This window comes from Myxine glutinosa, chromosome 3, assembly GCF_964187855.1.
Source record: "Myxine glutinosa chromosome 3, kmMyxGlut1.1, whole genome shotgun sequence".
Taxonomy (NCBI): domain Eukaryota; kingdom Metazoa; phylum Chordata; class Myxini; order Myxiniformes; family Myxinidae; genus Myxine; species Myxine glutinosa.
In genome coordinates, this window is record NC_136263.1 from 178,545,087 (window position 1) to 178,570,882 (window position 25,796).

The 25,796-nt window shown below is 43.8% G+C and overlaps 1 protein-coding gene across 1 annotated transcript; it reads right to left on the minus strand.

The window, feature by feature from the left end:
* Nucleotides 1–1,608: 1,608 nt before the first annotated feature.
* Nucleotides 1,609–25,167, minus strand: TM2D2 (TM2 domain containing 2). The gene is made up of 4 exons (XM_068109779.2): nucleotides 24,764–25,167; nucleotides 20,729–20,816; nucleotides 6,848–6,963; nucleotides 1,609–3,466 (listed from the first exon to the last, which is right to left on the minus strand). The coding sequence occupies exons 1-4, from the start codon at nucleotides 24,952–24,954 to the stop codon at nucleotides 3,253–3,255; spliced, it is 609 nt and encodes a 202-aa protein (XP_067965880.2). The 5' UTR covers nucleotides 24,955–25,167; the 3' UTR covers nucleotides 1,609–3,252.
* Between the last annotated feature and the right edge of the window lie 629 nt (nucleotides 25,168–25,796).

Here is a 25,796-nt window from a genome sequence, read left to right on the forward strand (position 1 = left end):
TAAGATGTTAATTTGCCGAGCGGATGGCAGCCGCGGCACAAACCGTTAACAAAGACTAACCCGATCCTGAACGTTGGCCAAATCGTGCCACAGGTATTCAATGGGGAAAAGACAAAGACGGATGTGAAGAAGAAGAAGACGAAGGCAAAAGGTTGGAAATACGACTATTATTTATTATTACTATTTACACAATGAAAGAAACCAAGGAAGAAGGAAGGATAATAAAATAATGTAGAAAGGGGGACGGACCAGAAGGACACAGTGCAATTTCTAGCTTATACAGACTTACTTATAACCCAGGACAGAACACACAAAACAAACTCACATACACAAAAGGATGGAAGGACAGGAATCGTTTGGAGGGATGAGCAGGTGGAATCACAGGGCACAGCGAGCAGGTCCACTCCGGGCGGGAAGCGAGGAGCCGGCAGCTCCTTGTATTTGGCTTTACACCGCACACTGGCAGGGTCACTCGCTGCCCCGTCAGGGCTTCACACGGCTGGTTGAAACGGGGCTGGTTGAAACGGGGCTGGTTGAAGCGGCTCTCTGCAGAAATCAGCTGGGTCACGCATCTGCCGTATATCTGACGCAACTCTTCCAGAGGCTTCCGCGCGCGCTTATATCTCCCCCGGGCGATCAAACCGCCGGCCTCCAGGACACGCCCATCGGTGAGGTCGCCTCGGCCCTGATTGGTCGCGAGGGCTCACCGATCCCGCCCTTAGAGGAGGCGTTGGCAAGGCCACGCCTTGTTCCCGGCGCTGGGCCAACTCCTCCCACCTGCTCCGAGACGACCTCGTGGCTAATGGAGTCTTGCAGCGAAAACAACAACCCACAGCTGCAGCAGAATTCAGCGGACCGCTCAATGCAGTTGGCATTTGAGGAAAGGGGAATCCAATGGAGGTTCTGGGGAAATTGAAAGGGGATACTACCTTGTCTGGATTCGGTGCAATGGAGTGTCAATTAATGGAAGACACAGCCTTAATCTAATACACACAATAAGGAGATAACTACTGAACAGGGAGATCTATGATTTGGCTACGTGATTGTATATGACCTAACTAAGGGATGCCCTTTTGACCTTTATACACAACAACTGGAGGAAGGAGGGTGATATTTTACAACACAAAAAAAACACCATTCTCAAATTCATAACAATATATATACATATATATCCAAACAATACACAAGGGAAAATTAAGGAATCGAACCGATGTCCTCATGAACCCATGAGCCGTACCAGTGCTCTGTCCCTGTGCTGTCTGGGTGACCCCTGAGCAAGCACGTAATTTTCCCACATAGAATTACTACTCACATTTCGCCACTGCTTCCGGGGCTCTCACTGCAAACCATAGGAGCACCAACTACCTGTTCTCAAGATTTTAATGGGCCCAAAATATTAAGGAAGGCCCAATCTTTTAAGAAAATCTGAAAATTATTTGGGCTTGCCAATCAATCTCTTACGATTATACACAATTTTTAGAGCCAATCAACAATGATAATGGAAAGTGCAGCATTTATTGTTTAATCTCACAGAAAAAAAAACCTTTAAGAAAATGCTACAATTAACAATATAAAACAAAGTTAAAAGGAAGTCAAAACAATACAGGAGATGTTTTAAGCATTTTAATATACATTTCAAATTCAACAGCTATGTATTTGTAAACATTTGACAAAGTTCAAAAACTCCCCCTTCTGTGTTTGTTCCAACAGTCCATTCTGGATATATATACATCTGTTACGTGGAAATGTTATGTGTTACGTGGAAGGTGGAGGTGAGGGGGGGGGGTGGGGGGGGGCATCCATAGCTCAAATGTTATGGACCACGTTCTTGTATTACATATCTGTCAAAGGTAAGTCATATGGTAAAACCTGTGTGAACACATAATGTTCACAGGGGGCAGTTATTGTAAGCAAAGTAGTACACTGGGGTAAGATTGTATGGTGCAAAACCCTCCGATACAGACAGAACCAGGTAGAGGATTCGGGCACAAAAAACACGCGCCTCTTTTAATGGGACACCGTCATGAACTGCTTGGCTGGTGGACCACAAGCACCTCATCCTGTGCCACATCATTCTGCAGTCACAACCAGCTCGTGCCTGCCCTAAGTCTTCAACTGTGTTTCCCTTTCTTGGTTTGAGTCCGGTATTTTGGTGCCATAGCAGATCGTTTATTTCCTTATCCATTTAACAATATCACGTCTGTTCCCACCCCCCGCCCCCACCATTTTCATTCCTTTACTAACCTCCTTTAACGGTCAAATCCGTTCTGTATTTATTCATAGTCATGTCTATTCTTTCCCCCTTTATCAATGAAAATAAACATTTTCGCAATAAGAACCGTTTCCCTGTCTTTCGATCAACCGCCAATTTTTGGAATTGCATTTCGGCGATCCTTGGGGTTTTTGTAAATGGTAAAGAACGCAGTGAGAATTACGAGATAATTTCAGCAACTCACAGAAGTTGTATAAACTCCCGGCTCAGAACGCCTGCATTAGCGAGGTGTCTGACATGACAATACGCTTGTCAGTCTGTCTATCTATCTATCCCTCTGTCACATATCTCGATATGACGGAATCTCACACGATTGAATTCAACGTTGAGGACTTGGAAGAAGAGGAATTGAGGAATCAGGGGTTGGAGAAGGAGGAGGGGTTGGAGAAGGAGGAGGAGTTGACGACTTGGGATTGGAGGTGGAGTTGAGGACTTGGGGTTTGGGGAGGAAGAGGAGTTGATGACTTTGGGTTTGGGGGGGGGGGATTTATGACTTAGGGTTGAGGGGATCGGTGGAGGAAGAGCAGATGACTTGGGGTTTGAGTGAGGAGATCTGAGCGCTTGGTTTGGTGGTTGGAGGGATGATTTAATCAAGCAAAACTTTTAGGGAGCACATGGCTGGATGACATTAAATCAATATGATATTCAAATGTTCTTTGCATAATGTTATTGAAGTCACATTTTACATTACGCAGCATTTCCACAGGTCTGCTAATTGTGTACAATTGCAGAATATCAACATGGGGAAGCAACTCTGCTTCTGTCCCTCTGCTCTGCTTCTGTCCCGACCCCGACCCCTCACCCAAATAGTCATCTTGTTGGTAATTCATGTGACATACAAATACATCTCGTCAATCTCACATGGCAGGTAGTTGGGCTGTCTGGATAAATGGTGAGAGATCCACTTGCACAACAGTAAAGACTTCAGAGAGAAACCTTTGGGATCCTTTATTTGGATCAACAGTATCCTAAAGATTATCTCAATAGACTGTGCACCAATTGCTACCATCATTTGGCATGAGGCCACCAGTGATGAGCAGTACAAGATCAACGAACCACCAGATGCCCAGGCCTCCCAAGGTTAGCATCTTTCCCACAGCTGTACCCGTGTGGCCCAAGCAGAAGCGATCAACGGCAAAACATCCCAGGAAAAAGGAATACAGCAGAGTCGTCACAAAATAGTGTCCAGTGTATCTGCAGAGGAAACATGAGATAGAGAGATAGAGATAGAGATAGAGAATACATTGGGTATATTAGTCCCCCTCCCCAACCTTGCATTCCTGCATACACTGCAACAATCTATCTAGGAGAACCCCAAACCTCAACTTCTGTTTCCTGCCCTCCCATGTTGTTGATGTGAAGTAACTGAACTTGTAATAATCATCGGCCAATCACTTGAAGAGAAGAGTGTGTTACAGTCAATGCTGATCACGGGAAGATATTCAGCAAAGTAAAGTACTTTCGGGCATCCGCCAAACCAACGCATCCGCCAAACCATTGTGACACTCATACCTCCAGTAGAGTGCGTACCTCCACCATGTGGAACAGTTTACGTTTTGTATCCCACCGATAGGCTGGATCTGGACCTGAACCAAAATCTAAACTTGTCCTTGTCACCTAACCAACTCATCCACCCAGTTTTGTCATGACTAGTCCACAACTTTTGGAAAAATCATGATATATATCATATTTGACCCTATATCTCAATGGTGAAGAACCACTTTAAAACTTATTGGATCCAGATCCAGATCGTCACCAAAATTGAATCGATTCTTCCTTGTTACATACCAAACCTGTCTACCAGGTTTCATCCGAATCCGTCCACAAGTTTTTGAGATATCGCATTATGTATCGTTTTTGGCCCAAACTCAGTGTTGAAGAATCACTTTAAAATTATAGTATCCGGATCCAGATCTTCACCCAAATCTAATCATTTCGTTCTTGTCAGCCACTCAACCTATCCACCAAATTTCATCCGAATCCATCCACTACGTTTTGATATCTCCTGCTCACAGACAGAGACAGCGGTGAAAACATAACCTCCATCCACCTTCAAGGACAGAGGTAACAAGAGAAAAGTTTGAAACGGTTAATATTGAGATATTGAGACAGTTGTGGGTGTTGTCAAGGGTCAACTGTGTTAAAGCAACTTTGACTAAACTGCCCCCTGTTAAATGAATAGAATCCACATTTTGTGATTGTTGAGGTCCTGTTTGTAATTTACCTCTTCACCCCTCCTCAAAGTTTCTGATTAGGATTTCTTTATCGAGAGTACAATTAAATATGCCTCTCGCTGTGTGCAGGACCTCTACAAATGCTGTCCATTCCAGGGCCTTGGATACAATTTCAGCAAGCAACTCATAAGCCATCACAGGATGATGGGGGTCTGTCTTCTTCTGCCTCGTCAAGGTCTCCATCTCAACCTGTGCTGACCATGGTATCGGAAGACAGAAACGCCACAGACTGCTCTACCAACACTTTCTTCAATCGTCCCAAATCCAAGTATCCCATTTACTTCCACCAATTTGTGCTTCTTTTTTCCTCTTCTCTTCAACAAATTTTACGACTCGGTCGCATTCACTCATACTTCTTAAAGGGCCTTTGCACTGCCATCCCCTTTGTGAACTCAAATATTTTATTTTATTTCTACAAGCAAATGCTAGTTATTCACAATTGATGATGAATGTTAAGATACTGGCCGGGTTGCCCAGTTTTACCGCAAAGGAAATAGGGATAAGATGATGAAGTTTTGTAATGGTGCGGCACTAACAGAAACTGGCATTGTGAAAAGCAATGTCATTCTGACATAAGCTGCGATTTGTACTTTTGCAGTCATGCATACCACTTCCCAGGAGTTCTCTACCACATCATCTCCTCTACCTTCTTTTTTTTTTTTTTTGTATACTGAATCGAGGCTCGTGAAAGAGCTAACATTTATTTCACAAACAAATCAACCAGACAAACAAAATATATAAAAAGAGGGAGCGGAAGACAAGATGGGGAGAGAAGGGGAAGTACACAAACACAACATTTGAGAGCAGGGAGAAGTGTGGGAGGGAGAGGGCTTGGGGGGAGGAGGCGTGGGAAGAGGGGGGGGGGGGGGGGGAGAGGTATAAAACACAAGGGGACCGAAATTAGCGGGGGTAGAAAAGATCAAGGTTTTGGATGGGGGAGGATAAGAGATGGTGGTGAACAGCTGTTTTAAAGACCTGGAGGGTGGAGTGGGATTGAAGAGAGTGAGGGAGTTTGTTCCAGAGGCGGGAGAAAAGAGGAATGAAGGAGTGAAGGTGAGCAGAAAGTCTTGATTTTGGCAGTTTAACCATAAGAGGGTTGCAGGCAGATCTTGTGCGACCTGTAGGAATATTTGGGGGACAGAGCCCAGAGAGAGCTGGGGGGGCATGGCCAGAGAGGAGTCGGTAGAAGATGGAAAGACCACCAACCTGCCTGCGGTGAGTGAGTGAGAGGCCCTCAGAGTTAGCTTCATCGCGGGAGATTCCAATGATTCTGAACGCTTTGGTTTCAACAGCGTGAAGACGAGCTAGGTGTGAGGCAGGAGCACCAGACCAGAGGGGAGAGCAGTATTCCATCGAGCTGCGGATGAAAGCCTTGTAAGTGGTGAGGAGCTCAGGTGTACCAAGGAAGGACTTCGCACGACGGAGGATGCCCAGTCGGCGACTGGCTTTGGAGGCCAGATTTGAAATGTGGTTTTCCCAGGAAAGATCATGGCAGATAGTGAGACCCAAAAGATTGAGTGACAGAACTTCTTGGAGAGGATTATTCAGAAAGTGGATGGGAGGGTTGTCCAGTCGGTCTTTTCGGAGAGACATCGTAAGAGTGTGAGATTTGTCAGGATTGAAAGACATGTTCCATTTGTTTGCCCAGTCTGTGATTTTGTCCAGGTCTGCAGAGAGTGAGGAGGCTGCAGACTGCCGATCTGAGGGATGAGGAACGGAGCGACAGAGAGTAGAGTCGTCAGCAAAGAGATAGAGAGGATTTTCAAGAGAGTCAGAGAGATCATTTATGTAGACCAGAAAAAGCACAGGGCCCAGAACACTGCCTTGGGGAACTCCAGCCTGAACAGGAAGAGATGAGAGAAACCCATTCAGGGCCACACGTTGACTACGACCAGAGAGGACGTCCGCCAGCCATGCGTGGAGATTTCCATGGATACCAAAGGAGGAGAGTTTGGTGAGCAGAGCGGGGTGCCAGACCGTATCGAAGGAACGTGATATGTCAAGGGAGACAGCTCTAATTTCCTGTTTGGCGTTGAGGACCTCCATCCATTGTTGAGAAAGCATAAGCAGCATGTCCAGAGTTTCTTAACACTTCCTGTCCAATTTATATTCATGTTTAAGCCAGCAGTTTAAATTGCCAAGACCCTTTGAAGCAAAGACAGTGCATATTGCCAGGCCAAGAATATTTGTTTATAAGTTTTTTTTTTGATGGATAGATTCCTTTAGATTGATATAACATGAAGAGGTGAGAGCTCATCAAGGTAGAAATCAATGCAAGGATTTTTATGTGAAAAAACAAATAAATTAAAAACTTTTAACTTCTTTGACTAACCGATCCTACCTGATGCACGGAACATTTCCACGGAGGAATTTCCGGTCGCCCAAGCACTCGATCCCTGCGAGTGCTTCACACCACACCTTGGTGTGGTTCACATCCTTGTGTGCCTGCCCACCAAACTGTGGGATGCGCAAAGCAAAAAAAAACAAAAAAAAAACATCCAACTCCATTCATATAAAAAAACCGTACAGTATTTATAAAAGCCTTAATCACGGCACAAAATCAAATTTAAAATGTTTCCATTGATCTTAATCATTTCAAGTCACTGTATCGTCCTTGCTCAAAGGTCCTCCCCTCCCCCCACCCCATCCTTGGTCAATGCACATGACTAGTCGAACAAATATGTCCAAGTCAAAATTGCTTTTTTTTCCGTCCAGATCAGCGAACTCGAGAAATGCATTGTAAAGCATCTGGCCACGGTGTAGTAGCACTCGGAACAGTTTATACATGAGCCAGGAATGAAACCCAGACAGGAATGAAATCATTCTGTCGGACTGCAATGCAAATGTATGAAAGGAATCATCTTCTCTCCACCATCTACAGTGCCTTTAGAAAGTATTCACACCCCTTAACTTTTTCACATTTTGTTGAGTTATAGCCTGAACTTAAAAAGGAATAAATTGAGATAATTTGTCACTGATCTACATATAATACCCCATAATATCAAAGTGGACTTTTGTTTAAGCAATATCAACAAAATAATTAAAAAATGAAATGCAGAAATATCTCATTTATGTAAGTATTCAATTCCCCGATAAAATACTTCATAGAAGTGTCTTTGGCAGTGATTACAGCTTCGCGTCTTCTTGGGTATGTCTGAATTAGCTTTGCACATCTGGATTTGGGGAGTTTCTCCCATTCTTCCTTACACATTTGCTCAAGCTCTGTCAGGTTGGGTGGGGGGGGGGGGGGGGGGGGGCGTCGGTGAACAGCAATCTTCAAGTCTTTCCACAGATTCTCAATGGGATTCAAGTCTGGGTTTTGGCTGGGCCACTCAAGGACTTTCACGTTTTGTTTTCTGAAACCATTCCAGTGTTGCTTTGGCTGTATGCTTGGGACATCATTGTCCTATTGGAATATAAATCTTTGCTGCAGTCCAAGGTCTTTTGCACTCTGAAGCAGTTTCTCAAGGCTCACAGTGCTCTGAGGCCACTCCAGTGTTCCTTTGGCTGTATGCTTGTGGTCATTGTCCTGTTGGAACGTAAATCTTCACCGCAGTCAAAGGACTTTTGCACTAAATAAAGGTTCTTCTCAAGAATTTGCATGTATTTGACTCCATTCATTGTTCCCTCTATGCTTACAAGTCTCCCACCCAATCCATGCTGCTGAAAAGCATTGCCACAGCATGATGCTGCCACTACCATGTTTCACAGTCGGGATGATGTTAGATGAGGCATGAGCTGTCCTTGGTTTCCACCAAATGTAGCGCTTTGCGTTCAGGCCAAAAAGTCTGTATATGACACTTGACTCTCAGCATCGGACCCGAGTTTTCAACGAGAAAACGGAACAAAAGAATTAAAAGTGTAGATACTATTTTGTATTTTGCCACTTTGTATTTGCCATTTGTATTTTGTATTGTGTAGATACTATTGTATATTTGTATTAAAAGTGTAGAACAAAACGCCACAAACTATTTTGCCTCATGCTCTCAGAGTCTTTCACGTGCCATTTTGCGAACTCCAGGTGTGCCGTCAGGTGACTTTCTCAGGAGTGGCTTCTATCTGTCCACTCTTTCATAAAGCCAAGATTTGTGAATTGCTGCAGATGCTGCTCGTGACAAATTAATTAAATAAATCGAAAAATCATACATCTGCAGTCTGTCTGTACTATATATAAGAAGGCAGGTTTGCCTACCTAATATTGCATAACGCTTCAAAATTTAAACATAAAATCTGCAACTATTACATTAAAGACTAGAACGGGACTCAGCAGAGAGCATACCTCCCCCAGGTGAACAGTTTACGTTTTGTATCCCAGAGTAGACCAGAAAATCACAACACAGAATCACATTTAATCAAAATCATCCATCCACAACGTTTTGAGATATCCTGCTTTGTATCGTTTTTGGCCCGATCTCCCAATGGTGAAGAATCACTTAAAAAATTCTACTAGCCCGGCCCGGATCTTCATCAAAATTGAATCGATTCTTCCTTGTCACACACACAACCTGTCCAAAGAAGGTTCGTCCAAATCCTTCCACAACTTTTTGAGATATTTTGTTCACAAACGGACAGACAGACAAACAGACAGACAGGGGTGAAAACATAACCTCCATCCACCTTTGGTGGCGGAGGTAAAAATGCTTTAACAGTTTAATTATGTTAATGTTTTTGAAGTGTACCAATACATACAACAACAACAGCAGCAGCAGCAGCAGATTCAATGCTTTGGTGCACATATACATCAAGTGCAACATTGAGAGGGTAGTGGACATGTATGCAATAAAACATCCCCAAAAAGATGCAATTCATGAATGCTCTGATCAAATAGATTTCATCAGACAGTCGCAGTGACGTAACAAATCAACTTTATTGTCCTAATAGTCATTACCATTGCAGTTTATGTCAGAACAATTGATTTGTATTGATCATAACGTCATTTGTTGCATTATACGCAATGTCTGTGTGGAAGTGTAACTCATTGGTTGGGACCAGTAACGGAGCAGGTAGTCCAGGTGGTTCGTAAGAATGTCAGGAATGTATCTCAGAACATGGAACTTGGGAGTTCCTTTGTCCACCTTTATCACGGCCCCGGGCTAACACACATTCCCAAGCCCGTACTATTGTTTTGGACATCGTGATGCAAAGAGGGTGAAGGAACTCCCCAGCAGGGGGGCGAGCATGGATGACCTCGGAGCATTTAGCAGAGAGAGGATTAACACGAGTGTGCCCACATAAACGAGAACATACTTTGAGTCAGGACACTTGTCATCAGAATCTCTGCCCAAACGGAACGAACAAGTACGGAGCGAGGACAGCGCAGAAGGCCGAAGAAGAAGAACCAACGACTTGAATTACCAAATTCGTTATTGTATTGTAGTTCTTTATTATATTGAAACAAGTGAATTATTAGTTAATAAAGCTTTGCTTTTGTAAAAGCTGTTTGGCCATATCGGAGCCTCCTGTGTCCAGTACATTCCCGAACAATCTGGTGGCCCTTACGCGGATCAATTGGACACATCGGCAAGATCTTTCTGAGAGGTAAGCATGTTCTTGTTCTTGTCCAATATGATGTACGAACGTGGGAATAGTTATTCTGTATATACATGGAGGATGTGGTGTTTGGGCTCCTCCACGCACTATTGGTGCATGGAAGCCCTGATAAGGAAAATGTAGATGACTATTTGAGAATATTTGATAAATATTAGGATTTGTCAAAGAAAATGGAAGTTATGTCTTTGGAAAATTTTCAAAATTTGTAAGGGACCTTGCATGAGTCCAACAAAACAATTTTTCAGTTTAATGGTAGTTAGATTTTGTTTAAAAAAAAAAAAAAAAAAAAAAAAAAAAAAAACATTAAGGGTAAATTGACAAGTTTCTGATTGGATTAAGATATGAACATATGAACAATGATATTGTGATAATTGTTGAAATGTCACAAATTTATTTTCGGATTGTAGGTTATTTGAGGTCTAATGGGATTTTTTTTTTTTTTTTTTTACAAAATCCAACTACCATTAAACTGAAAAATTGTTTTGTTGGACTCATGCAAGGTCCCTTACAAATTTGATGTGTATGTTAGGAACATTTTGAAAAGAAATATGGATATATGGCATTACTAAAAAGAAACCAAGCAATTGAGAGTTCTTGGGTTAATGGGATATAAATAAATGCATCTACAAGTTGATGGTTTAATGACATTATAGGGTTCCAATGCAGAATGATTGCACGAACTTGGGAAAGAACTTTCAAGCCATATGGGATAAATTGGGTATTACAAGCAATGGAGTTTCAAAATTTAGCTGCTGGAAGGAATTTTACAGTCCCATTTCAGGACCCAATGAACTGGTTAATATCTGCCATCAATTTTGGCTGTCTCACGAATGAAGGATGAGTTGCCTTTAGTGGTTGCGTACAGAACAGTGATTCGTCAATTAACATGAGGTAGGCATCAGAGGTGACGACCGATGATTTTAATCTCGGTCAATATCAGCAAAGAAAGGGAAAGGGGAATATCAGCAATCTCGGTCAATATCAGCAAACCGATGATATCAATTATCAGCAAAGTCATGGAATCCATCATTGCTTCGGATATGAAATCTTTCCTCTTCTCCAACGGCTTGATCTCTGATCATCAATTTGGTTTCAGACCAGGCCACTCTACTCTGGACATGCTGCTTCTGCTGTCTCAACAATGGATGGAGGTCCTCAATGCCAAACAGGAAATCAGAGCCGTCTCCCTCGACATATCACGTGCCTTCGATACGGTCTGGCACCCAGCTCTGCTCACCAAACTCTCCTCCTATGGTATCCATGGAAATCTCCATGCATGGCTTGCGGACTTCCTCTCTGGTCGTAGTCAACGTGTGGCCCTGAATGGATTTCTCTCAACTCCCCTTCCTGTTCAGGCTGGAGTTCCCCAAGGCAGTGTTCTGGGCCCTGTGCTTTTTCTGGTCTTTATCAATGATCTCTCCGACTCTCTGGAAAATCCTCTCTATCTCTTTGCTGATGACTCCACTCTCTGCCGCTCCATTCCTCTGCCCTCAGATCGGCAGTCTGCAGCCTCCTCACTCTCTGAAGACTTAGACAAAATCACAGACTGGTCAAACAAGTGGAAGATGTCTTTCAATCCTGACAAATCTCACACTCTTACGATGTCTCTCCGAAAAGATCGACTGGACAACCCTCCCATCTACTTTCTCAACAATCCTCTCCAAGAAGTTCTGTCGCTCAAGCTTTTGGGTCTCACTATCTGCCATGATCTTTTTTGGGAAAACCACATTTCCAAGCTGGCCTCCAAAGCCAGTCGCCGACTGGGCATCCTCCGTCGTGCGAAGTCCTTCCTCGGCACACCTGAGCTCCTCACCATAATACAAGGCTTTCATCCACAGCTCAATGGAATACTGTTCTCCCCTATGGGCCGGTGCTCCTGCCTCACACCTAGCTCGGCTTCACGGTCGAAACCAAAGCTTTCAGAATTATTGGAATCTCCCGTGATTAAGCTATCTCTGAGGGCCTTTCACTCACTCACCGCAGGCAGGTAGGTGGTCTTTCTGTCTTCTACCGACTCCTCTCTGGCCTTGCACCCCCAGCTCTCTCTGTGCTCTGTCCCCCAAATATTCCTACAGGTCGCACAAGATCTGCCAGCAACCCTCTGATGGTTAAACTGCCGAAATCTCGGCTCTCTGCTCACCTTCACTCTTTCATTGCTCTTTTCTCCCGCCTCTGGAACAAACTCACTCACTCCCTTCAATCCCACTCGTCCCTCCAGGTCTTTAAAACAGCTGTTCACCACCATCTCTTATCTTCCCCCATCCAAAACCTTGATCTTTTCTACCCCCGCTAATTCACCCCAGATCCACCTTGTTTGAAATTCCAACTTCTTTCCTGGAAGTCCTGGCACTGTCCTTTATACCTCTCCCACCCCACCCCTTCCCATGCCCCCCCCCCCCAATGCCCTCTCCCTCTCACAGATCTCTCGATGTCTCCATGTCTCTCGGTCCCTGCTCTCAAAATAATGTTGTGTTTGTGTCGTTCCGCCTCTCTCCCCATCTTGTCTACCGCTCCCGATGTTATGTTTTATGTGTCAGTTTGTCTTTGTGTGATTAATGTTCGCTCTTTCACGAGCCTCGATCTTGTATACAAAAAAAAAAAAAAAATAGATGGATCTGTCCTGACATCATTGATGAAAATGATGATTTGAATGAATGATTTGAATGAATGATTCATGATTTGAATGAATCAATGAATGAATGAAAATGAATGATTGATGAAATGACTGATGGGGAAAGGGCTTGTGCAGGGAGTCATCTAGAGTGATTAATGTGATATTATTGATGAATATTGATAGATTAATTGAAATTGAATAATGGAACTGATGTAATTGAATTGATTTAATTGAATAAATTGATTGATTGATTGAGCAAAATGCGGTCTCAAGAAAGAAGCTTTGATATCTTTGTGAGATATTATCAGTGTGAAGACAACCTTGGAAAATTGAGCAAGATGGTGAGTCTATATATAGATATATATATGTGCGGTTACCATTGTGTGATTTTCCCTTCGACAGAGCGAGATACCTGTGGATTCACCCATTTCATACTGACCCGTTTAGCTCATCTACTGATCTGTGAGATTGGGTTGTGCAAAAGCCACAGGTGAGAGAGATTCTCTGGAGGTCACCGTTTGAATAGGTGGAGAGATCCTTCCTGGAGGTACAAGTGAAGCTTTAGAGGAACCTGGAACAAGCTACAACACATCCAACGCCACTTTGATAAAAGGTGGAACAGACCCCAGTAGATTTATTTATAGTATATATAGTACAGGTGTGTACAGGTGTATTCCAAAGCGCAGATCCTAGTAATCTACCTGGTACATTGAGGGAATACTGAGTGTTATTCACATACAGGCAGAATGGGAAATGGGGCCTGCAAGAATACACAAGGACAACCAGAGATTCCACAAAAAGGTACTTGTACATATCATATGTACGACCGTTATGGTGCCGAAGCTATAAGGCAGGTCGGGAATTGGTATTTGTGGACAAAGGGACATGCTGAGGAGTTTCCAAGAGATGGTACATTTGACCGAAGTCGATTGGAAAGATTAGGACAAAAATTGAGAGCCAGGAAGAGACAGAATCTAACGGTAGACTGGCCTGCATTCCATCTTTGGGATGGTGAATCCAGACAACGGGAACAGCAAGAACGGATAACGGACCTAGAATGTAAAAAAAAAAGGATATAGGATACAGCGGAGGAGATAAGTGCACAACTACCCCCGAAAATAGGAGTAGAAGTGACAGTTGTCCTATCTGATTCCCATTTGTCTCCCCAAAAAGGACGGTACAGAGAATTTTTTCGTGTTTCAGGAGATAACGAGAGATTGCAGTGGCAACTCAGGGATGTAGAGATGCAGCCCAGCAATACAAGTGCACAGGTGCACAGACCAGGCAACGACAGAAACCGGTGTTTCGAGTGTGGAAAGATGGGACATTGGAGAAGAAGATGTCCGTATGTCAACAGGAAGACAAGTTCATGGGGCAAACCAAGATCAAGGGTACCAGTGCTTACCGGTACCTCAGACAATGATTAGGCCTTCATTGCTGCAAATCCCAAATGATGATTGGCCTCAACAGATTCGATTACTGGACAAACATGAATAACTGTCGATGATTCTTGTGTCTGAAAAGTTTTCGGAGCAAGAATGATTCATTTTATTCTTTTTGCTTGTTAACAAATTAATAATTAATTGATAAATGCCAAAATTGGATCTTCTATTTTGGGCACAGCAATTTTAAATTTACAAAGTTTGGAACAATTGTGTTGCAAATTTTTTGAAACCAAGTGACAAGAGTCACATGATGATCAGGTGGGAATTTCGGACTATTGTTCCGCATGATCGATAGGTCAGTGGTCGACTGACATGTAAATGGGCGTATAGTCAAATTTCGATAAATTATTGTGGGAACTGAAAGGGTAATTTCAATGTGACATCATAGGGGTTTTCTAAGAATAAACTTTTTGGTCCATTTGTGTATTAGCATTTATAAAATTGAAGGACAAATTTTATGAAATTGAAATAAAAAACTGACACCCATCCTGATCTGTAAATAATGGTTCCAACGCAAACAAATATGCATAATGCATGCGTGTGTGTGTTTTGTGTATCAATGTTTGTGTTTGTTGTTGTTGTTTTGTGTATCAATCTTACAAGATTGTTGACACCGACAGTGTGCCTTGTCTGAAAATAGATAGTTCCATGGGGATGGGATCGCATATCGAGAGAATTCGTAAAATAAAAATAGAAATATAATTTGATTATGAAAATTATCACTTTTGTCAAGGGAGATGGAGAATAAAGATTTGATTTGCTGAGTCATGAGCAGCTATTCATTAATAGTAAAAATTGGGAGTAATCTTGGGATTCCATTTTTTGATAGAATTTATATGAGAATAACAGCTATTTATGGATATGAGCTTCATTAAAAAAAATGAGGGAGTACAAAATTAGTCAAATTTGGGAGAGGTCTTACACTGACTTCCCAGAATACATAATTTACACAGGGTAAACGAATTAATTTATCGTAGTGGATTGTTAACAGCAGCCTGAAAATGTCCTGAGAGGGTGCATCCATGTAATCGGGAAATCCCAGATTTGTTTTTCACAAACAAAATTTTGGTAGAGGTCTTGTGTGGACGAGCACTTGCTTGGTAGATAAAAAACGGTACTGCATGTTGGCAGCCATTTTTGCGGCCAGTTGGGCCAAACAAACTGAGAGGAAATTGTAGTTAAATACGTAATTTACACATGGCTATTTGTAAAAAAGGAAATTTGTTGAGATGGGAAACACTTTTCGAAGGTTTATTAAAGTGTAATAATATGACATGTGGCAAGGCAAACTATTGGATGGGAAAATTAGATCTGGTTATAGAAAAAATTTATTGACCCCTTGAAGTTAATTCTTCGAATCATTGTTTCACTGGCATTTTGAGTTCACATTGGAAATAGTTTGGTAGAGCTTTGGTTAAAACCTTTGGTTGCGGTATTTTGGAACGAACTGATAAACCATTGGAGATTGATAAGAATAGAAACAAAAAATGGACCCAAAGTAGAAAGTTGGATTCATGCCTCTCATTGCAAGCAAGCACATGGGGCTAAGGTGGACGATCCCACAGAAAATGAGGCTGCACCGAGCAGCCCAGCAGAACATTCAGTGGCGGATAAATGATAGTCGTGATTTACATTCATTTGAATTACATTTTAACACCCCTTGCATTGATAAACATTACATTTTCAACATGTGATATTCCTACTTGGGATAGTGACATTTATTTGCCTACATGACATACAATTACCTACTGATATTAATACAGCATGAGTGATAATGTATCACAACTACACTCATGATTAAGGGATTTAGTTCGACCCCAGGAGATAGGGGGATCAGGGTAAGACAAATAATCTGATTTATGCTACATATTAAGGGATTTTCTTTATTTACCTTTTCGGAAGCTTGTTAGTTTGGTATATAATGTTGAATGTCATTGACACATAATTATGTTATAGGTATGAACATATACAAGGGGTAGCTCACATGTCTTACAGATGGCTACAGGTGGGACAAGAGGGAGCAAGATACCACGATTATATAAAAGGAGGTGCCTTTGCATGGTTGGGAAACACATTTGGAGGAGTAGCAGACTTGTTTGTTGGTTTTTTTTTTTTTTTTTTTTTTTTGTATACAAGATCGAGGCTCGTGAAAGAGCTAACATTAATCACACAAAAAGACAAACCGACACACAAAACACAAAAAACAAGGGGAGCGGTAGACAAGATGGGGAGAGAGGGGGAAGGACACAAAAGAGAGGGGGAAGGCCACAAACACAACATTTGAGAGCAGGGACATCGGGAGGACTTGGGGGGAGGTGGGAGAGGATTAAAACATATGAACACTGCAACGACTCTGGGGTGAATTACCAGGGGTAGAAAAGATCAAGGTTTTCGATGGGGGAAGATAAGAGATGGTGGTGAACAGCTGTTTTAAAGACCTGGAGGGAGGAGTGGGATTGAAGGGAGTGGGGGAGTTTGTTCCAGAGGCGGGAGAAAAGGGGAATGAAAGAGTGAAGGTGAGCAGAGAGCCTAGACTTTGGCAGTTTAACCAGAAGAGGGTTGCAGGCAGATCTTGTGTGACCTGAAGGAATATTGGGGGGACAGAGCACAGAGAGAGCTGGGGGAGCAAGGCCGGAGAGGAGTCGGTAGAAGACAGAAAGACCACCAACCTGCCTGCGGTGAGTGAGTGAAAGGCCCTCGGCGTTGACTACATCGCAGGAGATTCCAATGATTCTGAAAGCTTTGGCCTCAACAGCGTGAAGCCGAGCAAGGTGTGAGGCAGGAGCACCAGCCCAGAGGGGGGAACAGTATTCCATTGAGCTGCGGATGAGCTGCGGATGGTTTAGTAGTTATATTGACAATTGTTTTAGTGGTGGCTTGCTTGAAAGCCTTAGTGACGGTGTGTTTGAATAAGGTAACCAACAACACTATGATAATGCATGAAGTGACGAATGAGGAAGGAAATGTGGAACTGTAGCGACCCATGGGTCCCCCAAGCAAGACCAGCATCAGAATCTCCTTGCTCCAGCCGGTGACGTCACCGGCGGGGATCCACGGCGCCAGAGTGGCTGGTCACGTGACCACCAAAGCGTGCCGCGCGTGCGGGTATAATCAGCTACACCTGTTGATCACGTGACCACCGAAGCACGCCTCGCTTGAGAGGCGTGGCTTTCGGTTTCGGTTTCTGGTTGTGCTTTATAATGCAGCCCGATAAACGGGCTTTTCAGTGTTCCCAAGTTGGTTTGACGAATAAATATCTTCTCGGACGAGTTTGTGCCTTGCCATCCTTTTGTCCGTATTCTGCTGGAGCCCGGACTCCTTCAGAACCACAAGAGGAAGACTTTTATGGTGACATAAATACCGAGATTAAAAGAATGAATCAAGTGATGTTGCAAATGAATACAGTAGAGTTAAGATAAGGGCATAACAAAAAATGTTGTGAATTGTGTCAACCGGTGAACTTCTATCACGACAAGTTACACACTGTTTGAAAAAAAAAAAAAAAAAAAAAAAAAAAAGAAGAAGTGGGGAGAAATTATGATAATAATACATTATGCTTAATTTGTTGGTTTGCAAAATTTGTTGGGAATTAGATATTCCTGTTTGTGATTGTAATCACATACACTTATTATAAATGCATTTATTTTCTTTGAGTAGTGCTAAAATACCTGCACGAGTTAATTTTTGAACTATATTAACCTGAAAGCAATTGTGGATGCTATTCTTAGTTTAGTAGTGAAATACATACCTGATTGAATATTATTTGTGTGACGCATATAAATGAATATAACTTTTTGAATGTGTTAAGGAAAAAACAACAAATTGTTGAATGTGAAACTGTCGGAAGATATACATGATTATGCTGATTTCATGGTAAGATGTACCCTATCTGATTCAGTGTGTGTGGAAAGCAGATTCAGATGTGACTGAGCATAAGGAAAAGACGAGATCACATTTTGAAGGGAGTGCTAACGGAATTGGGAAGAAGTTCGAGAAAGAAAATTTGTGGCTAAAAATGAAGTTAATCGTGGCATACACCCTCTTTCTCAAAGAATGATGAAGACATTCTCCTGTGTAACTTGGAGATGGATGCTTACCTTCACCAAGGAAATTTATGTGACCATTTGCCTGGATCACACTGCAACATATGAAAGAAAGGCGATCACTTACTCTTGTTCGAAGGCTTGGAACATTCACCACATCAGAAGTTGTAGGACAACAACATTTTACCTGCAACCCCTACGAAATGCGGGGACATATGATATTACTTCACCAACTTCCGGGGAGCCAGCATGGAGCTGCAAACAAACGGCTGTGCCTTTTCACAACAGCTGTGCACGATTCTGCTGGTTGCTCCTGGTATGGACCATGGATGACCTGAACAACATGGTCCCAACATCATTGTGGATGCATCCGGCATCCCTGTTCCACATTTTGCTGGCCAATCAACATCACACCAATACTTGCTGCCCACTCATAATGAGGGAGGAGGCAAGTCGACTACAACTGGGCGAAGGCCTTGTTCAGGAATCATTATGGTTCACAGCAAGAGTGGCAAGAATGCTACATGGAGAGCAGGGTCAGTCTATGACTCCGCACTGTTACCACAACAGTGAAATCCTACACGAAGTAGTGCAGGTGTTATGAAGACAGAAGAAAATCTTTCATACCTGAATTCAAACACAAGTGATCAGCCCTTCCTTTCAAACAAAGAATCAACATTTGTTTGGAGGCAAACGTTTTTGCCAGATGTTGCAGATGCTTTATAAAACTTGAAAATGGTGAAGTGAAATTGTTGTATCTTGGTGATGGTGAAGTGTTGTTTTGCAAGGATATTTGTGATGCAAGTGAAATAGATTGAATTAACAATATGGAAGGAGTCAATGACCAACGAAATGTTTTGTGATTCTTGCAGGGTGATGGTGTATGCCTAAGGGGATTGATTGTTTACTTATATTGATGTTTACTTGTAGTGATTGATTGTTTACTTATATTGATATTTACTTGTAGTAATTGATTGTTTACTTATATTGATGTTTAGATTAATGGTTAATATAAACAAAAACAAAAAGATGAGGGAATTGTGGAAGTGTAACTCATTGGTTGGGACTAGTAACGGAGCAGGTAGTCCAGGTGGTTCGTAAGAATGTCAGGAATGTATCTCAGAACATGGAACCTGGGAGTTCCTTTGTCCACCTTTATCACGGCCCCGGGCTAACACACATTCCCAAGCCCGTACTATTGTTTTGGACATCGGGATGCAAAGAGGGTGAAGGAACTCCCCAGCAGGGGGGCGAGCATGGATGACCTCGGAGCATTTAGCGGAGAGAGGATTAACACGAGTGTGCCCACATAAACGAGAACATACTTTGAGTCAGGACACTTGTCATCAGAATCTCTGCCCAAACGGAACGAACGAGTATGGAGACAGCGCAGAAGGCCGAAGAAGAAGAACCAACGACTTGAATTAGCAAATTCGTTATTGTATTGTAGTTCTTTATTATATTGAAACAAGTGAATTATTAGTTAATAAAGCTTTGCTTTTGTAAAAGCTGTTTGGTCATATCGGAGCCTCCTGTGTCCAGTACATTCCCGAACATCTGCTTTTCATTCAATTGGATTTCCATGATGAGACAATTTTTTTAAATGTTGAGTTTTGAGCAAAAGATTTTTTCACCAGAGTACTTATTTTCAACATCAAGTGTATTAGAGCATTCTTTGTCTAGATTTAGAATAGTCTTTAGAATTTATGACGAGAAGAAACACCAATAAAAATAATATTTTTCAGTGCAATGTAAATTTTTGCACGCACCCCCCCAACCTAAAATCATGGATCCATGCCTGATGACAATTGATGGTGGAGCACGACTTGCTTGAAGCCCTGGAGCGAAAGGTGCAACAGAACAGCCTCTGGAAGGCGCTTTCCTAGACGAGAGAAGCGAGGAATAACAGAGTTGAGGCGTGGAATCAGACTATTTTGGAGGTTTAAGCAGGAGGGGGTTACTGGATCCTGGAGTAGATAGTGAAGGTTGGACGACCGAGAGAGCAGAGGGAGCAATATTGAAGAATAGACGGTCGAAAACAGACACCACCAACCTGCCTGCAATGTGGTGATGGTGGTTCGTATGCAGCCTATGGCTGATTGGCTGCATCATTTTCTGGGGGCGGCCATGCCGCTGATGCAATACCCCCCATTACCAGTAAGCTGGTGCTCATTTTCCCGACCTTAGAAAGATGACAGGCTGAGTCAACCGACCTGGTGTTAATTCAACAAGTTGACAAGATCTCAATCCAGCCACCTTACCTGTTGAGCCAACACCAAGCTGCCAACACCAAGTGTGATAGAAACAGACCTCTAATCTGCCCCATCCCGTTCGCTTTCCAACAACTTCGTGACACGCAAAATAATTTCCCCGAAACATTATTTTCCCCCAAACCTTTGCAACAGCATCATCAGTTCAGTAAACGAATTATGGAAGAACACAAATTATACAATCATGATTTGTAAGAATAACATTCCTACAACTCCCCAACCACCACAACATTATATGCACAAAACAATTCAGCCCAAATTATACTCCCTTCTCATCTCAGTGACTCTTTACACAATTACCTTTACACAGCCGTAGCCAGACTCCTTCTGAGCAGTCTCATTTCCATTCCAGTCAACTGGCTCGTTACAATCTACAAATTCATCGGGTCTAGAATCAAAAAAAGGAAGAAAAAAGGAAAACAGGAACAATTCAACAAAAGAAAAAGAAGGATCAAAGATTAAGCAGACCGTAATAATTTAAGATATTTTTTAATATTGTTTTTTTGCAACTTCCTGTTATCTCATAAATATCCCTTGGGGGACATGCTAAGCAGCCCCTATATTGCTTGTTATGACGCTCAAAGACTGCAGACATTGGACAGCCATCGGACAAAGTCAGTCCTCAGAGCGAGGTGAGGGTCACGGCAAGAAGGGAGCTTTTGTTTTTTGCGAGAACAGCCTTGGGAGGAAGCAGGTTCACCCCCCTCATAGTCAGGTTCACTATGTTAACAAATATAATTTCGTTCAAAATTTTGGTAGATTAGCAAAACTATACATTTTTGGAATATTCAGAGCATGAGGAATCCAAAAATTAATGTTTACATTTGCATAGACACCTTTGCGAAAATGACACTCAGGACAGTGATGAAGATAGTCAGGTTCACTATGTTAACAAATATAATTTCTTTCAAAATTTTGGGATGAGCAAACCTGTACATTTGTTGGAATCTTCAGAGCATGGAGAATCTGAAAATCAATGTTGGCATTTGCACAGACACCTGCATGGCCGCCATTTTGGATTTTGAAAATGGCCGCCATAAAATACCTATTTTGCGCGATCTCGGCTTCTAGTCAACCTAGAGACTTAATTAAATATGCTAATCCTATGTTTTCTGGGTCAAGGAATCCAATAAAGGCCTCAAAATAGTGCTCAGGATTACAGAAAAGCAACAAACAAAGGTAATTGAAAACCATTGTCTTTATATTTGTGATATAACTGTATTACATAATACATGATATTGCAAGTCCTTTGAAGTTATAGGTTGTTATAGGAAGTTATAGGTAGTATCAGATTGAACTATAAGTCCTATACACAGGATCTACGAGGTCTATACCGTTCAGGAATATGCTTTTACAGATCTTCATCACTGTCCTGAGTGTCATTTTCGCAAAGGTGTCTACGCAAATGCCAACATTAATTTTTGGATTCCTCATGCTCTGAATATTCCAAAAATGTATAGTTTTGCTAATCTACCAAAATTTTGAACGAAAAAACATGGTGAACCTGACTATCAAGCGCGGTCGGTCTTTCCCATTACACGGCGTGTGAACACAAGTTGTGGATATGCTTGGTGCTATAGATCTTTAAGGCATATTCATAAAGTGTGTATTCATTTCTCCATTTATTGTCAAGTATATATTTTGCTTGGGATTCTTCATTACACTTGTTTCATCCTTAGAAAACAGGTCCACCTTATTCTCACCTCACGCGCACGCGAAACATTTCAGCATTTTCGTAATCCCTTGGGGTAGGAGGAGGTGGGATCTAATTTAGGATGATAACCTGTTTGTAGAGATTGATGGGATTCAGATTTCATCCAGAGAAGGAACTATGTGTGCTTTTACCTTGAGTCGATAAAATAGCATGCAACGGGACGGCGACCTTCGCTATCCGAGCTTTTCCATTTAATTTTGGGAACATGTAGCACCCTACCTGTCTTTTGTATCGAGAAACACCATATCATCAGGTTTCAGGAGCTTGTCGTCAAACCCAAGCCAAAATGCATCAGAAAAGTCAAAGCAACATTCCCAGGATCTTGCTGATGAAGATGCCAATGTATCTAGAAACACCAATACAAAGTTCGCCATCTTGCTCCAGTCTATATACGCCACAATATACATTGTCTCGTGGATAGCAACCACCCGAATATATGCGTTTTCACTGTATAGGCATGGGGTACCGACCTCACTGGAATGGTTGACGTTGTTCGTATTCCATGCCCATTAACACGCTGGTTCCCAAATCCAAGAATATCACCAATGGGTCGATGCCGCAGCGAGGGCGATGCCGCAGCGTGGGCGATTCCGCAGCGAGGGCGATGCCGCAGCGAGGGCGATGCCGCAGCGTGGGCGATGCCGCAGCGTGGGCGATGCCGCAGCGTGGGCGATGCCGCAGCGTGGGCGATTCCGCAGCGAGGGCGATGCCGCAGCGAGGGCGATGCCGCAGCGTGGGCGATGCCGATGCCGCAGCGTGGGCGATGCCGCAGCGTGGGCGATGCCGCAGCGTGGGCGATGCCGCAGCGTGGGCGATGCCGCAGCGTGGGCGATGCCGCAGCGTGGGCGATGCCGCAGCGTGGTCGATGCCGCAGCGTGGTCGATGCCGCAGCGTGGTCGACGCCGCAGCGTGGGCGACGCAGCAACGTGAGCGACGCCGCAACGTGGGCGACGCCGCAACGTGGGCCATGCCGCAGCGTCGGAGATGCCGCAACGTCGGAGATGCCGCAACGTGGGCCATGCCGCAACGTGGGCCATGCCGCAACGTCGGAGATGCCGCAACGTCGGAGATGCCGCAACGTCGGAGATGCCGCAACGTCGGAGATGCCGCAACGTCGGAGATGCCCGCAACGTCGGAGATGCCCGCAACGTCGGAGATGCCGCTACGTCGGAGATGCCCGCAACGTCGGAGATGCCGCAACGTCGGAGATGCCCGCAACGTCGGAGATGCCCGCAACGTCGGAGATGCCGCTACGTCAGAGATGCCCGCAACGTCGGAGATGCCCGCAACATCGGAGATGCCCGCAACGTCGGAGATGCCCGCAACGTGGGCGATGCCGCAACGTGGGCCATGCCGCAACGTCGGAGATGCCCGCAACGTCGGAGATGCCCGCAACGTCGGAGATGCCCACAACGTCGGAGATGCCCGCAACGTGGGCGATGCCGCAACGTGGGCCATGCCGCAACGTCGGAGATGCCGCAGCGTCGGAGATGCCGTAACGTCGGAGATGCCGCAACGTGGGCCATGCCGCAACGTGGGCGACGCCGCAACGTGGGCCATGCCGCAACGTCGGAGATGCCGCAGCGTCGGAGATGCCGTAACGTCGGAGATGCCGCAACGTGGGCCATGCCGCAACGTCGGAGATGCCGCAACGTCGGAGATGCCGCAACGTCGGAGATGCCGCAACGTCGGAGATGCCGCAACGTCGGAGATGCCGCAACGTCGGAGATGCCGCAACGTCGGAGATGCCCGCAACGTCGGAGATGCCCGCAACGTCGGAGATGCCGCTACGTCGGAGATGCCCGCAACGTCGGAGATGCCCGCAACGTCGGAGATGCCCGCAACGTCGGAGATGCCCGCAACGTCGGAGATGCCCGCAACGTGGGCGATGCCGCAACGTGGGCGATGCCGCAACGTGGGCGATGCTGTGGTTGTGTGTCCTGTGCCACTCCGACACAAGACACTCAAATGCCTTATTCCTCCAGTAAGCTGGTGCTCGTTTTGCCAAACCTCGGAAGGATGACAGGCTGATTCAACCCACCTGGTGTTAATTCAATGCAAGGACGGGGTTTGGTCTCAAGACCCTAACAGTAAGAGTAAGCTGTTCAGCCAGCCACCTTAACCGTTAAGGCACCACCAGGTTATAACTATAAGCAGGTAGACTAGGATCAGTGTTGAGGAGCTGTCCCTGCAGGATAACTTGTAGGGCAAATGGGGGCATTAAGCTCCAGGGGGCATTAGGCTCCACTACATTGTAAATGCATTTTATAATAACTTCCTGTACAAGAAAAACTCATTCTGATTGGTTCTCGAATCACTTGAGAACATGGCTGGTGTATCATGAATAAAATATAATCCAATTTCAATGTAGTGGAGCCTAATGCCCCCTGGAGCTTAATTCCCCCCTTTGCCCTACGTAATATATGAAAATCAATGACTTGAGGAGGGTTGTCTCTTTTCATGCAATACAAGGGTATAATAGGGGAATGTCATATCAAGGCGACACGATTTGAACCTGGGGTCACATGACAGGGCAAGTTGAACCGATGGACATCATAAACATGGACATTTGTAGCTGCGATGACCTTTGGCTCTTCCTTACGAGTCCGTTATATACTCACAAAAAGCTGCAGAGGACGAGAGGTGACAGCGGATCGTAGTCCGCCTCGAATAGCAACACGGGCTCAGGACTTGGGGTCGGGCTCGTCTCGTTGTACGAAGGTGCGTCCAACTCCCTCTGTAAACTCACACCAAGAAAACACTGCGAAACGAAGAGGACGCTTAACAAGGAGCGCGGCCCGATGACGGCCATGGGGAAACCGAAACGGGAAGGAATCGCTCCTCCTTCGGCTTGGCCGATAGCATAACCCGATGTACCCTCCTTCGGTCCGCTGGGCCAAAATCGACAACAATCTCTCAGACTTGGTGCAGATTTCAAATGGCGATCAAAAGGTAACGGAATCCGTTGTACATATCAATACAATCTCATGTCAATAAATGGACAGGAAGTTCAATTACCCGGAAATAATATTTAAAAATAATTCATTTCATTTGTCTTATACACCGCCCATTGCAGAGAGAATGAATGCAAACCTTTCGAGTTGATAAATAATTAAACACTTTCTTAAATTTCAATATATATATATATATATATATATATATATATATATATATATATATAATACCTCTTAGCCTTTGGAGTGTTTGCTTGAGTGCTTAGGCCACTTGGCGAAAGTGGAAACTGAACACACCCCCTGGAAGAAATATCGGTACATCAATAGTTATACACCGCTCCGGTATACGAGTACTGTAAGGTATCTTGACAAACTACGATTGATTGTAGCACACGTTTATTGACCCTGCCGATACAGGCCCGATTAACTGCAGCGCCATCCGAGCTGGGGCGTAGGGATACAATGCGGTCACGGTGTAGGGATAAAACGGTGAATATTTGCAGCTTCATACATGACATCCCTTTAAATCCAAAATTACCAAGAGCAATACGTGCTAGATTTCCAGAATTGACATTTCAAAAGCAACATTTCCAAAACATGTGAAAATATGTGTGCAAACGATTATGAGAATAATGAAAATACGTGAAAATAGAACATGTGTCAACGTGAAATTAGAACATGTGTCAACGTGAAAATAGAA